Source organism: Rhinolophus ferrumequinum, chromosome 8 (assembly GCF_004115265.2).
Source record: "Rhinolophus ferrumequinum isolate MPI-CBG mRhiFer1 chromosome 8, mRhiFer1_v1.p, whole genome shotgun sequence".
NCBI lineage: Eukaryota > Metazoa > Chordata > Mammalia > Chiroptera > Rhinolophidae > Rhinolophus > Rhinolophus ferrumequinum.
The window spans coordinates 85,025,316-85,042,134 of record NC_046291.1 but is presented as its reverse complement, the minus strand read 5'-3'; the positions used below and the strand labels follow the sequence as shown (position 1 = coordinate 85,042,134).

The window sequence follows — 16,819 nt, the reverse complement described above, 5'->3', positions numbered from 1 at the left end:
GGAGGTTCGACAAAATTAACCTAACCAGCCAAATTTGGGCAAGTACCTGTATTTACAAACTCTGCTCCAATAACATATTACAATGTCTGAAGGCAGAATAGGGGCATAGGAAAGATGTAGGTGTAGAAATGTCATGCTCAGAAATGATCATTTGTTTTTTTCCTCCAACTTTATCAGGGAATAATTGACAAATATAATTGTATATGTTTAAAGTATATAATGTGATGATTTGACACACATTGTGAAATGAATGCCAAGATCGAGATAATTAACATATTCATCAACTCGCAGTTAACTCTTCCTGTCCATTGCATACACACACGTGTGTGTGTGCATGTGTGTGTGTAAAGAATGCTTGAGATCTAACGTCAGCACCTTTCAAGTATACAATATTGCCATTTATTTTATATTTACCACCAACTGATTCCTAAATAAACTTCTCCACATACTTTCATAGGCGGACCACAGCAATTCTGGGAGGCAGGCATTATTATTTCTATTTTACAGAAGAGGAAAAGGCCCAGAGAAATTAAAGAACTTCTCTAACCTCAAAGATCTCATGCTGAATTTTTGGCTTTTGTTAATGTTGTCTGTAAGAAGCTATTCGTTTTACAGGAATTGGCGGAATCCACCAAGTTATTCAACGTTTGCATTTACTAAGTAAAAATGATAGGTTTTCTACTCATCTGGGCCCATGGAAACATTTCATCTTCAAAAGCCTTTCTATTACTTTACCAAGAGTTTGACTTTAATGATTCTATTGGTCATTGATGTCACTTCACATGCCATCTAACACACACACAATTTTAACCTAAGTGAATAAATAGGAAAGTATTGCATCTATCAATCACGATTTCCTAGTTTGACAATATGAGTTCCAATCTATTCACATAGGCACTTTGAAAATAATAAAGCCAGAAAGTGACCTACCTTTTGAGTGAGCAGAGCTTGAACAACTTGGTTGGCTACCTTTAAAAAAATAAAGAAAAGAGTTGATGTTTATAATAATGAGATTATACGCAAGGACACTAATTTATCAATAAGTTTCCCACAGCTTATTGTAGCTAATTAGATCCTCATTGGCCTCTTTCCTCTACTTCTAGGGGGATCTGATTCTTTTCATAATAAGCCTCTCTATCCTTCTAGGTAATACTTTGCTTTTTCCAAAGATGACCTTGTTGTTAATTAAGATGATTAGTCTGGAAAGATCATTCATGCCTTGACTTTCACATCTCCATATTTGGAGACATAATATCCTTTCATATGTAAAGTACTCTGAAAAGGCTAAAAAATGTAATAGTGCAAAACATGATTCTAATTATCTGTACAGTTTCTACACTTTGCTGGTTTACAGTGTCCTTTGCCTTTCTTTTCTGTTCTTTGGCTGTGTGACTATTTCACCATGTAAATCTTCTTGTAGTAGAGCTAGGTTGAATGGTGGAGAATAGAGACAACTCATTGTTTCCCATAAGCTCCACTTTCCTACCCCATGTCTTCGTTTATGCCATCATTTTGTCATTGTTACCTGTAATACTCTGGAAGTTGTTTACTCCAACATCCATTTTCCCCTTCCTCGTTACTGACAAACCCTGACTTTTTTGACTGGTACATCAAACCGCATTTCCTAGCCCCTTTTTTAGCTAATTGTGACTTTGTGACAAACTTCGTGCCAGTGAGTTATAAGAAGACTATTTTCTTGGGCTTACAGAAAAGTCTCTAAGAAGAAAAGGGCTCACCCTTTTTCCTCCTTTTTTTGTCTGGGATATGAAAGTGATGGCTGGAGCTGCAGCAGCTACATTGACAATAGAAGTCACATATTAAATATTGGGCAGAAAAATAAAATGGGCTTGGTTTTGATGGTGCATGGAGCTGCCATGTCTATCTCTGAAGTTCAGTGTGTGATGAAAATAAAATAGCCACAGTTATTTTGAGTTTCTTCCAATAGAAACCCCAATATAATTCTTACTAATATATTAACAGAATGCTAATTTTCTTCAGGTATCAGACAGCTTGGGACAATATGAGAAACTGGGCATCTCTCAGCCCTAGGTGGTGACTCCTGATAAATCTAAGCCAATATTGGAAATTGCATTCCCCTTCGACGACTGGCTTAGGAGTGAGCTTGTGACACAATGCCAGTGAAGGACCACATGTAAAACCAACAACATATCCCTGGTAGTTCAAGGATCTGGCATTTTCTCCAGATAATCATTCATCATTTCCATATCTATTTTCACTAAGATTTCTTTTTCACCTGCCGATTTCAAAAACACTTCACAGAGAATCATTTATTAAATTTCATCAAAAATTTGAAGCTTGATACCCATATGGCTACTACTGATAAAATTAAGGTGGACAGATAAATTATGTGGTATTTTTCAGCTGCTATATTAACATTTAGTGTGATAACTGAAACTGACAACATTAAAGATCAAGGCAGAATATTTAAGCATCCTAGATATGTTACTTCTGTTCATTCATTTCATCCTTCATTTATTTAATATAAATTTTCAGAGTATTTGCAAAGCTAGATGACTAGGATGTGTTCCTTGGTTTCAGAGAGAGCATAGCTGGTAGGAAGTTGGCAAGAACACAATTATAACACAGTGTGATAAGCATGTAATCATCTTGGTAGTTCTCACAGTCAACCAAAGGCTGAGGGATACACTTCCATCGTCTTTTTCTCTTGATAACAAATTTATTTGGGTTGATGCTAAATTATGTGTGTTCGTATTCCTATTTAGGATAGTGGGACAGATTACGGGAGAATGTTTTCATGGAGCTTAATTGTTTCTTGACTCAATATTGACAAAATAGCACATCCTTAACAACAGTTTGCTACTGGTAAGTCTCATCGAAAATTAAAATATAGGCTGTCATCACCTTGTGGTTAGGGGCATTCACACCACAAGCAGTAAATGACTAGAATCGGATTACCTATAATTGATTAATTGAATTGTACGCACAAGAGGGATTTTTTTCCCTACTCGAATCCATTCCAAATTGACATTTTTTGGACATTAAATAAAAAAGAAAGACCTTTCATTAGTTTTTGAAGAAAGTATTATTAAGTTTCTTTTTTTAGTTTTTACTTTTTAGTCCAGATCAAGTTAAAGAAGCATACCTAGAACTATCATAGACCAAAATAAACCATATTTTCCTTCACTGGTACTTTTTCTTTTTCCTTTATCATTCTATTTATAAATAATCAGAGTGGTGATAAATGTTATTTAGCCCGTACACATTGACCAATAGCATAAACTTGAAATCCTTAGTTTTTAGATATTCACTTCAATTCATAAATAACTGGGAGTTTAAAGTCAAATTATGTATCATCCATTTTATTCTTTGCAAATAAGAAAAAAAAAACAACAGAAGAATTGAACTATTCATGCAGCTTGAATCAGGAATAATATACCAAAGTTAATTCATATCATCAATAACTTCATTCTTCTGGATCTCAAACTTTGGATTTGATTTACATTCTCATAAAACTGCCCAATATCAATATTTTCTTTTCTTCCACCAAACTGGTCCCTCACTTAAACCACTGTGTGGAACAGTAGCCACATAAAATAGCTCTCTACATGATTTAACAGGAGACATAAATGAATATCCTAACTGGAACAGCCCTCAGGAGTAAACACGTTCCTTCTATCTTTGCAATCAAGTATTTTGCCTTATAGGCTTAACAGATTTTATCTCTGACACAGCTCCTTCTGGCATGTACTTTGGACAGTTGTTTGCTCCACCTGAAAATTGAACAAAGATTCACAAATGCAGTATTTCTTTACCTACTGACATGGGTTTTATTACCCAGAAAGCCTCACGGGTTCTTTGCAGAAGACAGGCAAGTTGCATGAGTGCTTTCCTGGGTAATGCCTATAAAGACAGTTCCTGGGTTTTGTTACTACTTCTAACTGCTCAGCTTCCCTGATGGGCCAACAGAACAGCTGTTTGGAGCCTGCAACCTCTAATAGGTTCACAGGATGATCCCCTGGAATGGGCTCCTGTCCTCATCGTAACATTACACCCTTAGCACTGGGGTGGCGAATAATCACACACCCACAGGCCCAGCTAATGAGAACAAATAACTTTGAGTGTCACCTGACAGCTTTCCTCTCCAAAGGAAGGAAAAATAGCAGCTGGTCTGGGCCAGGGGGAATTGAAACATACTGAGCGAAGCTGACAGCCCTGAATCTCTGGGCTTGTTTTACAACCACCCATAAGCTCTCCGTGGAGACCACCTCACTTTGCTCTAGGAGACAAGCAGGGCTGCAGGTGAGACCGAGAGGCCAAGGAGAGGGTCCAGGTACATCTCTCCTTTCCGCTCAGTAAGAATTCTCTCAGTCAGGCCAGCTCCTCTGACACCTGGCTGATGAAGGCACAGGCCTTTGCTCTACTTCCCAATCAGGCTTCCTGGGGTCACAATTCCTCTTGGAAGTTCTCCCCTGGAAGGGGTGGGCAGAAGGAGGAGGAGTCAGGGCTATGGAGGTGTCTGTGATTTTTTTGCAAAACAGTCCCTGAGGCTGAAGGAGAGGGAGCCAATTCTCACCACCTCCAGAAGACTCGGGGCTGGGGGCAGGTGAGGACTTCAACAGGCCTGGTGACTGACAGTCCTCTCCTCCTGCCTAGTGGTCTCCCATTCACACTTTCACCTGCTCTTTTATCAGTCAAAGCAAGGGTCATGTCAGCAAGGTCATTTAACAATGGGTCGGAAAAGTACAGGTTCTGGAAAATGTGCTTCGAGGAAGGTTTCTATGCTTTTTAGCTTGGTTTATTGTCCCGAGGAACATTGGGGCAGAATCACAAGAAAGATTCGGGTTCAAATACTGCCTGTGTTGATGATTAAATACTGATATGCACGGGGGAGGGAGGGGACAACCTCTAAGTTGTTTTGAAAAGTGCACGAGATAATCGTCATAACCAGAGAAACTGCCTTGGACAGTTCCTGCTATAAGGCAGTCACTCACTCCATCAATATTAAATCTACATCAGGTCACTGGACCTTCAGAGAATAAAACCCATTTTAAGGTAAGCAGTTAAGAAAGAATGGTTTGAGAATAAGGGGTTTTATTTGTAAAGAGATGACGTGTGTGTGTGCACATGTGCGTATGTGTGCATATATGTGTATCACATGCATGTATAAATATAAATCACGAAGCACCTATATTATTTATGTGCCCTGTAAAAAAAAAAATCCTGTAAAATACTGGGAGTGGGAGAAATTCATTTAAACATATATGTGGGATTCCAGAGAAAACTTATGTGAACATCGGTTTGTGGGTGATCATCTCCATACATTCATTTAGTCATTCAACAAACATGCATGAAGGACCAAGTGTGGGCCCCGTGAGAGTTGTGCTGGGTCTTGGAGAAATAACGGTGACTAGAACATTGGCGCTGCCCCATGGTGGTTAGAGTCGAGGGCACGTACAAGAAGCAGGCCATCTGTTGCCGTCATGACCCGTTCGTGAAGTGAGCATTTGAAGCACATGAGAGCCTTAAGCAGGACCATCTTCCATCTACGTCTGCCAACACGTTGAATGTAAAGAGGACTCAGGGCCCAGAGGTGGGATATGCAATGCCAATGTCCTTATAAAGATGCCACAACCCAGCCTTGGCATAGAGCATAGGAATCAGTCAGAGAAGGCGGAACTGTTCTTAACCTACTTCTGCCTTGACTTAGTCTTGGCTTCAAAGCAATTCTGGTGCTCTTTTCTGACCGCCATCTGAAGGTCTCGTTTCCCCGGCCTCTGTGCTCTGAAGAGTAGAGCGCAGAGAAGTCGGGAAGAACTCCATCACTGCATCCCTCACTGACCGTGCAGGACTCCGGCCGAGGCTGATGGTCTGAAGGGGAGGCAGCAGGGTCAGTGACTTCTGTGTACCAAAGCCTCACCTGGGAAGTGGGTTAACACTGCCCATTTCCTCAGCCCGTCTTCTGCTTGAGAAAGGCTGAGTTGGGTCTGGGAATCTTCATTTGTAGCAATTGCCATACACCTTTCTGACACACAAGGAGCCCAGAAACACAACTTGAGAAACACTGAGATACGGTTTATGTTTGCCATTGAGGAATTGGAAATAACCTACAGTTTCCTCGTGGGTCTGTGGTTCTTCTGTCATCATATCCAAGTTTGGCAGAGCTTTCATCCTCTTACGGAAACTTTCTAAAAATGCTCTCTGAGGCACAGTATTCAGAGAACATAAGGGTGGCTGAATGTTATAACCCCTTGGGGTGCTTTAAATAATTGTAATTCCCAGGCTCCACTCTAGACCAGAATCAGATCTGTCTCTGAGGTGGAGACCAGCCAGCAGGATTTTTTTAAACTCCCCAGGTGAGTAAGTCCAACAGGCAGGTAAAGGTGCGAACCACATGCTCTTCTGGATCTCAAACTTCTCCAGCTCCAGCTCCTTCTGCTAAAGATTCCCTTTCAGTTCTGCCCCATCTCCTGTGCGCCCACCGACCTCTTCTCCTGCCCCTTGTGACTTGCGGTGTGTTGTCCAAGTTTCCAATATAGCTCATTTCCCCTGTGGGTTACCCTCAATTCATTCCTCTGTGATTAACCAGGCCCCTCACTTCTGCTAGGCTGGCAGCACCGTGAGTTTCTAGGGCCTGGGTGAGGCTGACTCCCAATAAAGGTTTGTAGGACATGACTGAATCCATCTAAATGCAAAGCAGTGGTTTGAGATGTTATTTTATTTATTTTACATGTGTCATTACCCTTCTCTACGTGGGAATGGATTGGTGTTCAAGGAACTGTAGTTAAGGCAATAGTGAGAATAAATAGCAATTCACTGCTTGCCAGTAACCTTCCCTGTCAAACGGTTAGACAAAGACGTTGGACTCAAACATTAAAACCTCTGATCCCCCAAGGAAAGTCCGGATCATTCTTTGGTTTTGCCTTTGGATCACAAGGTGAGGCAATGAGGAGCTAGGTAGCAGTAAAGGTGATGTGGAATTATGTGCATGCATGTCTGTGTGTGTGCATATTTGTGTGCATGTGTCTGCCTAGCAAACCCATGGGGAACTGGGGATGTGGGTCTGCTTCCTTCTGAATAAATACAGCCTTTCATTCGAACACACAGAGGGGATTTCTGATTCCCAAGTGTTTTCCCCAAATATTCAATGTGTTCTTCATTGCTCAGAAAATAACAAGCACTGCAAAAGCGATTGGAGAATATTTTAAATTTATATTTTTATTTTATCCACCTGTGTATGTTTTCTGAAACCCACTAGCAAGGAAATAACTTACAGAAGACCTTACCTTGTTAGTTTGTCTAATTAGTATAAAACGCCTTGAAAAGAATTTCCAGTTGGCAATATTACTACACTCAACTACCCCTTTGAGAGTGTTCTCTTACAATGTGTGGAAAAGGATTGTCTACCCTCATGCAATTAGTTACAAAACAACTGGCATGTGTAATCAGGGGCCAGTATCCATGAATACAAAACATTTGTATGGCTCAAAGGTGCTTCTTTGTTGCAAATCACCTCTTTGGCAACAGTTAATGTTTGCAATTGAGAACAGAGGAACGCTCCCTCTGAAAATTCAGGGTTCAGTGGAAACTTCATATAAAATGATTTTGTGGGTGAAAACTTATGTTTTGCCCGCATGAAACCTTTGGAATGCAGGCATGAGGAGCATAAGGAAAACAGACTGTGAGTTCCCTTAAAGAAATGCTGTGAGCTTTTTGATTGATGGAGAGGGGTGAGTTGCAGGAGAATCGTGACAAATAGGATGATTCCGTGGTGTGATTCACATAAATTTGACTTCTGAATACAGATTAAGTCTCGTAGGAAATTTCTGTTCAGGAGGTTAAAGTGAAACTGTGCTGATCAATGCCTATGACCCAAGGGCAATATTTGTTCCTTTAAAAATCCTTGGATCTATTTGGTCTTTCTTGCCCTAAACTTTGATTGGACCAAGAACCTGGGGGACAGGGGTGAGAAGTGCTGAGCTGGCCTCACTGGACTCTGAGTCATCATTTTCCCTTTCATGTCAACTTCCTTCATACTGTGTTTCCCTGAAAATAAGACCTAGCTGGACAATCAGCTCTAATGCGTTTTTTGGAGTCTTATTTTACTATAAGACCCGGTCTTATATTATGTTATATATAATATAAGACCGGGTCTTATACTAATTTTTGCTCCAAAAGATGCATTAGAGCTGATTGTCCGGCTAGGTCTTATTTTGAGGGATACTTGGTAGTTATTCTTCTAACGTTGGACACTGTAAAAGATTGTTGAGCCTTTTTAAGGGCAGACAACAGCAGGCACCATCTTGTTCAAGTAACTGACATATGCCTGGAAAGATGAAACAATTAAAATATTAAGTGTTAAACAATTTTCTGGGGACATTTTGAGGGTTCTTCACCCACGTATAGTAATTATAATGCAAAACGGTCTGTGTGATGAGCCAGCAGCTCTGGAGGGCACGCTGGCAGATCACCAGGCACACCCCTGGAGTCTCTGGTTCTGTAGCTCCGGGCTGGGGCCTGAGAATTCGCGTTGGTAACAAGTACCCCAGTGAGGCTGAGGTTGCCAGTCCAGGGATCATAATTCAAGAATCACTGGTGTAGACAAACACTGAACACAACTGGAAGTCTGAGGAGGGAGGCCACTTCCAGTTTGAAGGGAGGAGAGCAGTATATGGTGGTGGTGAGGATGCCAGAACTGGGATTTGAGCCTGTGGTCGTTATCGTATAACCCGGCACCTTGTGGGACAGTGGGGAAAGGTTAGGGTGGGCGAAGGGATAAGAAAGATCAAGAGGAGTTTGTTGGAAAGGATTCTCCCAATTGTTAGTGAGGATAAAAGGACTGAAGATCTATTGCTAGTTTCTACTGGTAAGGTAATGGGACTCAATTAAATGTAGTTTTCCTTATTTTCTTAAAATCTGTGTCAGCTATATTGTGACAGCTCTCAAACTAAATCTACTAGAATGGTATGTACAAGTTTTACGGTATTGGGCAGATGGCTAAAAAAGTCATTCCATTAAATTAATAGCTCCAATCACGAACAAACTCCCAGCTGAGAGCTTGTCAGTGAGGCAAATGGCCAGTCCTGGCTGGATGATACAGCATGAGGTGTGATCAAAAAATATGGTGAATGTTTAAATAAAAATAATTTATTACAGTAAAAGACACTTTGCCATTAATTCCCCTCAAAACACTCCCCCTCATTTCAAACACACTTATCCCATCATTCCTGCCACTTTCTGAAGCAGTTCTGGAAGTCCTCTTTCATGAGCATCTTTAGTTGCACTGTCATGGCTGCCTTGATGTCCTGAATCTATTCAAAATGTTTATCTTTCATGGTCATTTTGACTTTGGGAAAGAGCCAGAAGTCACATGATGTCAGATTCGGTGAATAAGGTAGATGGGGACACATCACAAAGTTTTTGACAGAAATTGCTGCACTAGAAGCAATGTGTGACATGGAGCATTATCGCGATGGAGAATGAAGTAAAGACACTCATGAAAGAGGACTTCCAGAACTGCTTCAGAAAGTGACAAAGGATGATGGGATACGTGTGTTTGAAGCGAGGGGGAGTATTTTAAGGGGGAATAATGGAAATGTGTCTTTTACTGTAATACATTTTTTAAATTTAAACATGCACTGTATTTTTCGATCACATCTCATATATATTGATGGCATGATCCCTGACAAGAGTGTGAAGGGAATGGCTGAAAGGAGAATGAGGGTTCTGGGTACACTTCAATTTTCCACTCACCTTTCAGGAATTCTGAAATGCCCACCATCTTTGCCTTCATCTCTTTGTTTTCACCAAATAATATTTTTCAAGTTTACTCATGCATGGGCCCTGTCTTCTTCCATTCTCCTCAAATTTTCTTCTTCACGTCTCTTTCTCTTTTTGGCTTGTTCTCTGTGTACTGATTTTTCCCCTCTGGCTGACAGCTGTGAACATTATCCCCACCTACTCTATCAAGCATTTGCTTTTTCAGAAATGGTAGCCAGTTGGAGATGCAGCATCCCTGACACGGCTTTTCTCATTCACAGGCTGGAATCACGCTTGCTGGACAGAAGGAATTTATCATACAGTGAAGCATACCCCAACGTGCCCCAAGAATATTGAACAATAACCCAGAGGGATTTACAGATACCTGTATAATGAAACAGGGAAAAGAGGAGAGAGGGAGAGGTAGAGACTGACTGACCTTCCTTCTCCATGCATGCATGTTTACCACCTTCCTTTGAGGACAGAATGCTACTGTTCGATGGAGGCTGGAACAGACGTGTTTTGAAGATCTGACTAATGAAATCCTAAATAGTGTGGCATCTTCTCAAGAACCTCTCCATTCCACTTACCTCATCTAGACATCTCTCATACTGCTCCCGTTGATTTTCATTTTCCAAAGCCAATGCTGAATTCTCTGCCTGCCGTAAGATACAAAAATAATACAAATAAATCAATGAAATGTTGTATCATATGACAACTTATTCAATACAGTTACTAAATATATCTCCTCAGGATCCAAAACAACCTTTTAGAAGAGACTTTGACAAGTTTGCTCTAAGCACTATTATAAATATCTCAGGGATGACTTCTGCCTTATCATCTTGTTTCATAAAAATACATTACCACTTAAAGAAATGTAAAACTTGAACAGGTAGAAAATCAAATCATAGCTTGATGCGAGTGTGTTCTATAAAAGGATTACAACGTTTATTTCATTCTATGAAACTGTAAATATAAGAAATGTCTTAATCCACTTCATTACAGCCTGTCACACTTTTCACAATCCAATATTTGTTTAGACTATAGAAAAGAATCTCAGGTAAATTCACAAAAGCATAATTCCAAATGCAAAGTAAAAATGTTGCTTTCCTTGTTAATCAAAGACATTTGAATATAAGAATATAATGAGAAATTTAGAATAATTAAAAACTGAATTATTCTTAAAAGTCCTTCTCCCTCTCTCTCTCTCCGTCTCTCTCTCGTTTTAAAATTACTGCCTTTCTGCCCCTCAGAGCCGTGTGTGTGTCTGAATGCCAAAGAGGTTGCTATAAGATACTAGGTTGAATATGGTTACTCGGTTACTATGTGGAATCATAGGGGGGGAAAAGTAATTAGTATAAGCATATTCGATTTTAGGAGGAGTATGACCTGGTGGCCTGAGAACTGCCCTCCACATTGGGTGACTTGGGTTCACTTCAGCTACAGGGGGCCCAGCCTGAATCCTGAACTATGTGTGAACTCTTCCCATGGTTGCAACAGTGACCACCCATCCCACTCCCCAAGCAAACTTGTCTCTGCCTACTACCCCTTCACTACAACCTTCCTTGACATTTGAAAGGCGTATACAGAACTGTGAAACAGTTTTTTTAGAAAACTATGGCATACTTTTTAGGTGGTGCATTAATCGCCATTTTTCCATATACTGTCTTCCCATCAAATTATTTAAAAAATTCATTTGAAAATAATTTCAGACTTACAGATGACTTGCAAGAGTGGTTTGAAAAACCGCCACCCTTTCCTCAGATGGACCAATTGTTAACATTTTGCTTATATCATTCTCTTTCAGTGTGTGTGAGTGTGTGTGTGTGTGTGTGTGTGTGTGCGCGCGCGCGCGTAACTTGAGAGTAAGTTTCAGACACGATGCTCTTTATTCCTAAATGTTTTTGAGGGTATTTCCTAATAACAAAGACATTCTCTTATACAACCACGGATTAGTTTACAAATTCAGGAAACATAACATTAACACAATAATACAATCTAATCAATAGTCCTTATTCCAATTTCATCCATTGTCCCAATAATGTCGTTATGGTAAATTATTTCCAGTCCAGAATACTATCCAAGATCATGCATTGCATCCATTTGTCATTCATGATCCTTTGGTCCTTTCTCTTTCATGCTGTTGACTCTTCCTTCCCTTCTATCCTTTCTTCCTTCCTCCCTTCTTCCCTCCCTCCCTCCCCTTTTTCCTTCCTTTTCAAAAAGTAGAGGCGATTGTTTTCTGGAATGTTCCTTAGTTTGGATTTGTTTCAAGTTTGCTCATGCACACATGGCAGAAATAGCCCAGGAGTGGTGCTGTGTCCTCAGCGTATCACATCAGAATCCCACCTGTCCCGTTATTGGACATAATCCAATCACTTTGATCACTTGGTTAAGGTGGGGCTTGTCAAATCTATTCACTACAAAGTTACTGTCTTTCCTTTTATAATTAATAAGTAAATTGTGGGGAGGTACTTTGAGATGATGAAAATATCCTGTTCCTCATCAAACTTCCATCTACTTATTTTCGTAAGCATCAAGTCGTCCCTAAGTCAGTGGTTCAGCACTTTGGCTGCAAATGATGATTTCTGCCATTACTCTACCTATATTTATGAGTTTGCATTTAACACAAGAAAGTGCCTTTCCTATTTATTGATCAGGATGAATACATGGATTCTTATATTATTGAAAGGCTTGTAAATTGTTACTCAGTATTTATTTTGATGCTCAAATTGCCCCAGCTTTGGGAAGGTGAACCCCGTTAAGCTGTGTCCTTTTGACATGTTTCCATAACCTTAAAAACACTTTCTTCCCTTTTTGGCACATGAAAATATTCTATGTTCTTTTGGCTTTTTCCCTGCACCATCTCTGAAATTGGCCATTTCTTCAAGGAATCCTGCCTCCTTTTAGTTGGGAAATGACATTCAGAAACTAAGATCTGGGTGTTAACATGTACCAATTGCTACTGAGGAGTCATTGCTCAGTTTTTTTGTTTTTTGTTTTTTTTTCATGTAACTTGAGAGTAAGTTTCAGACATGATGCACTTTATCCCTAAATACTTAGTCCCCTCCGCGGAAGGATCTTTCTCTCTCTCTTTCTCCCTCCCCTTCCTACACACACACACACACACATCAACCTCCCACAGAATTCTTCCTTTTTCTGTTTTTCTATTTGTATCTCCCTTTTTCTAGAGCATGGGCTGCCAACATCATTATATTCACTTTTTTCTTTAATCCTACAGTGCATACAAAATTGTCAACCCTACAAAAAAATAGTACGAAGAAGAATTCACAACGTCTTTTTAGACTGCAGGTACACAGCACAAATACTGTGTTCAGAAGTTACCAGACTGCCCACTCCCCCACAACCCTTCAGTGTGGTTGTGCTATTCATTTGAATTCAGTTCAGTTCATTGGTTTCTGATAGTATTCAAATTTAATTTCTCCTCTTCCTGTTGTTTTCATTTTATTTTTTGAGTATGGAAAGCATTAATGTGATTCCAGAAGACAAAACCATATTAAAAGGCATACTCAGCGAGGAGACACTCCTATGCCTACCCCTCTACCCCATTCACGTCCACATCTTGCAGATTCTTTAATAGTGCTCACTATGCCTCTTTATTTTGTCTTTATCTGTTATTATCTAGTTAAAAATGATGTCACGCTCTCCTATTACATTTGCGACACTCATCACTGCCCTCTAACTCCTTTTTCCTACCGATGCTCGCTGCGCTCTTTCTACTTTATCAGAGCATATTACGTTCGCGTATTATTCTTTCACTCTTTCCCTTCTCCTTTTTTCAGCCTCTTTAATGGATGATGACTGGGGAGGTGGGTCTTACAAGTCTCTTCTTTTTCAATAGCATCTTGAGATTTTCCCTCTTCCTTTTTCCTTTCACAGCCATACCTTCAAATGGCACCTCCCTTTTGATTCTTTCTACCAGAAACATTGCCTCTCTGAAGCAGTCAGCTCGGGCCCCGCACTCTTTCAAGGCCTGCCCTACAGCCAGCACCGGGAACCCCCAGTCTGCACCTGAGGTCAGTCCTGTGAGCCTGCGGTCAGACGGCCTCATTCGGGGAGTGCTTCCTTCTCACCCGCCACTGCCACCCTCGCCTGGGACACTCAGGCTTACCACCAAAGTTCTGTGAGCATTTGGTGTTTATTTTTCTACTTACAGGAATCTGAGGTTCTAGTATTCTGTTTTCTGGTAATGCAGAAGGTGTGGGTTAGGTGTGATTGTATTTGTTCTTCTGATGATTTGAATTTCTTTTTCTTTTTTTGACAGATATATGGAACGTTTCAGATTTAGGCCAGTTTGTCACTTAGCAATGAAGTGATTGAACTAGGATGGGACACAAAGTGTTGAGGGAAAATCTGTTTGGAAGTGCTCTTGCTACTGTCAGATAACCTTGACTTAATTCTAGTTCAAGTCCCAGGATTCAAACTCCTGTTTCTTCCCCCGGTTTCAATTTTAATACTTGGCTTCACCCTGGTTCCTCTGGGCTCAAATCCCTGTTTTACTCACCCATCGCCCCCACCACTCCGATTCTTCAGGTGAGAGTCTGCCATGTCCTTTGCGGTCTCTTCATGGACAGACATGTGCTACACAGCCCGATCTTCTACCCTCACACGGCTCATCTGTTTGAACTTTTGACGTATCCGTTATGCACAGACTGCTTCTTCTCTTTATTGCACACCTGAACTAAACTGAAAGCTTTTCCTGGCTGTCGCTGTTTTCTTCAGGGATTGCTTTGGCCTGTTGTGTTGAACCTCCTCCGTACTTGCAGCTGCTGGTGTAACCTCTCATTTCCTTGCTCAGCCCAGGTGGGAGGGCTGGTTGCAGGTTCCAGTTCCATTTCATTGTCATTTACCTGGCAATATCAGGTTGTGTAACCCTTAGCAACCCATTCAACTTTGCTGTGTTTCCAGTTCTTTAGCTAATATATGGAGGAAACAAACTAGCCACTCTACAAAGTGACTTCCCATTTAAATATTTGGAAACACGGGGAAACCGCTGGAATTCCGATTCTATAAATTCACTGCTTTCTTTGGAGAAATTTAGGTTTTGTGAAGTTTGCTGGTTTTAGTAAGGCAATGGCACAAAGGATATTGGGAAGAGATAAAGGAGAGAATAGCAATGCCAGTTTACATTGTTTTCTCTTTAAATATCTTGGAGAAATGGATAAGGAAATAAAGCTGAAAATGGGAATGTATATGGGATGTCTATGTCTAGCTCCTACTCACAATATCACATTGCAATAACACTCCCATTGATCTGTTTGGATAATTACCGTCATTACGCCGTTTACATTACTCGCCTCACACGTTTACACCTCTGACAATCTATTACAGGCAAGTAAATTAAATATCTAAAGGGTGCTGGTAAAGACACAATCGTCACATTTATGGTTAATGTGCTCAGTTACAGAGACCAATTTAATTAATATAATTCTACATATCCCAGGGGACAATGGAGATATTACCAATTATGCCAGTGAAGTTATAATAATTTTGAACTCATGCTTTTCTTTAATCCATTTGCACTTATTAGAAAGTCAGGATTAACCTGCTACTGACATGAGACAACTGGGAGAAAAAGCAAGGAAAGAAACCCTTTAATTAAATGTGATTTAAAGAAACAGTGAATACTTGTACGGCAGGAATGGGAAAGGATAAGGCGGAGAGAGGAAGAGAAAATGTAGGTGTCACCACTGAGAATTACAGAAATGACAACACAGGTCTTTTCCACGTTACAGAAGGATGTTATTAAATCAGTATACCCAGAGGATGTAATTAGAGCATTCAAGTAAACATAACAGTGAGTCTTTGTGTTCCGCTTTTTCTTCCACAACAATCAGAAACTTTTGCGAGACTGAGTCCATGGTTTAGAGGCTTTCCTGCTCTGTGTGGTTTCCTCGTGACCCCAAATGTTCCTGATTTCATCTTTAAAGTCCTCAAATGTCTTTATAAAATTGAAGTTTCATAGAGTAAATCCATATGGTTTTGGATTACTGTGGAGAATGGGTCTGAATTTATATATATATATATATATATATATATATATATATATATATATATATAAATTCAAGTATATATGAATTTATATATATTTAAAGGAACTGTGCTTCCCAGAGGTCCTGTTCTGTGCATAGATGTACTGGCCGGAGCATACAAATGACTGAATAGACTGATGCTCCTAAATTGCTGTTCCATATTAATTCTCTAAGTGCTTATTAAGTTTAAAAATCTCACCATACTATAAAATGGTTTACTACATCTGCTCTGTTTTAATGTTTGTGTCTCTCCACCCCCAAATTCATATGCTGAAATCCTAATGCCTGATGTGCCCTAAGCACCTTTGGGAGGTGCTAAGGTCCTGAGGGTTGAGCCATCATGAATGAGATTAGCGCTCTTGTAAAAGAGGCTCGGAGAGCTTGCTAGCCCCCTTCCAGCACGACACAGAGGGAAGGTGCTGCCTGTGAGCCGGGACGAGGGACCTCACCAGAACTCAACCATGCTGACCCCTTGGCCTTGGACTTCCCAGTCTCCAGAACTGTGAGAAATACATTTCTGGTGTTTATAAGCCACCCAGTCTGTGGTATTTTGACACAGCACCCTGAGTGGACTGACACAACATCATTTTCCACAGGGCATAAGTAGAACAGATTTACACACAAAACGTTCCCACTGCATAAAATAACAACTCCACAGTAGACTTTTTACCTCAGATACCCTGTCCCTGCTCATCTATCCAAACTTATATTTTTGCTGCTTGAGAGCACACACCGTCTTTCAGGTCAAGCCCAATCTGTTTCTCTCATGAGGCTCTCGTTCTCCTTCCCAAGGCTGCACCTTTGCTTCTGCTGCTCTAGCCTGAAACATACTTCACTCTCCCATTGGCCATTCTAAATTCCACCAATTTTTTGTGGTCTAAATAGATGTGAACCTGAAAAACTTAAATGGGGGGCACATACTTAAATTTTAGAAACTAATTTCAGATATACAGAGTGATTTTGAAACCATTACAAAGAATTCCCCTACTCTTTTCCCTCTGATCCCCCAAAGGTTACCTTTTTACCAC

The 16,819-nt window shown here is 40.3% G+C and overlaps 1 protein-coding gene across 1 annotated transcript in view; it reads right to left on the bottom strand.

Moving 5' to 3' along the window:
- The window catches only part of NCKAP5 (NCK associated protein 5), an 826,259-nt gene that overhangs the window by 197,303 nt on the left and 612,137 nt on the right, over nucleotides 1-16,819 (bottom strand). The window contains exons 8-9 of the mRNA XM_033113039.1: nucleotides 10,329-10,397; nucleotides 931-969 (exon numbers count right to left, since the gene is read on the bottom strand). Of these exons, the coding sequence (XP_032968930.1) occupies nucleotides 931-969; nucleotides 10,329-10,397 (108 nt within the window). The remainder of the gene's footprint in view (nucleotides 1-930; nucleotides 970-10,328; nucleotides 10,398-16,819) is intronic.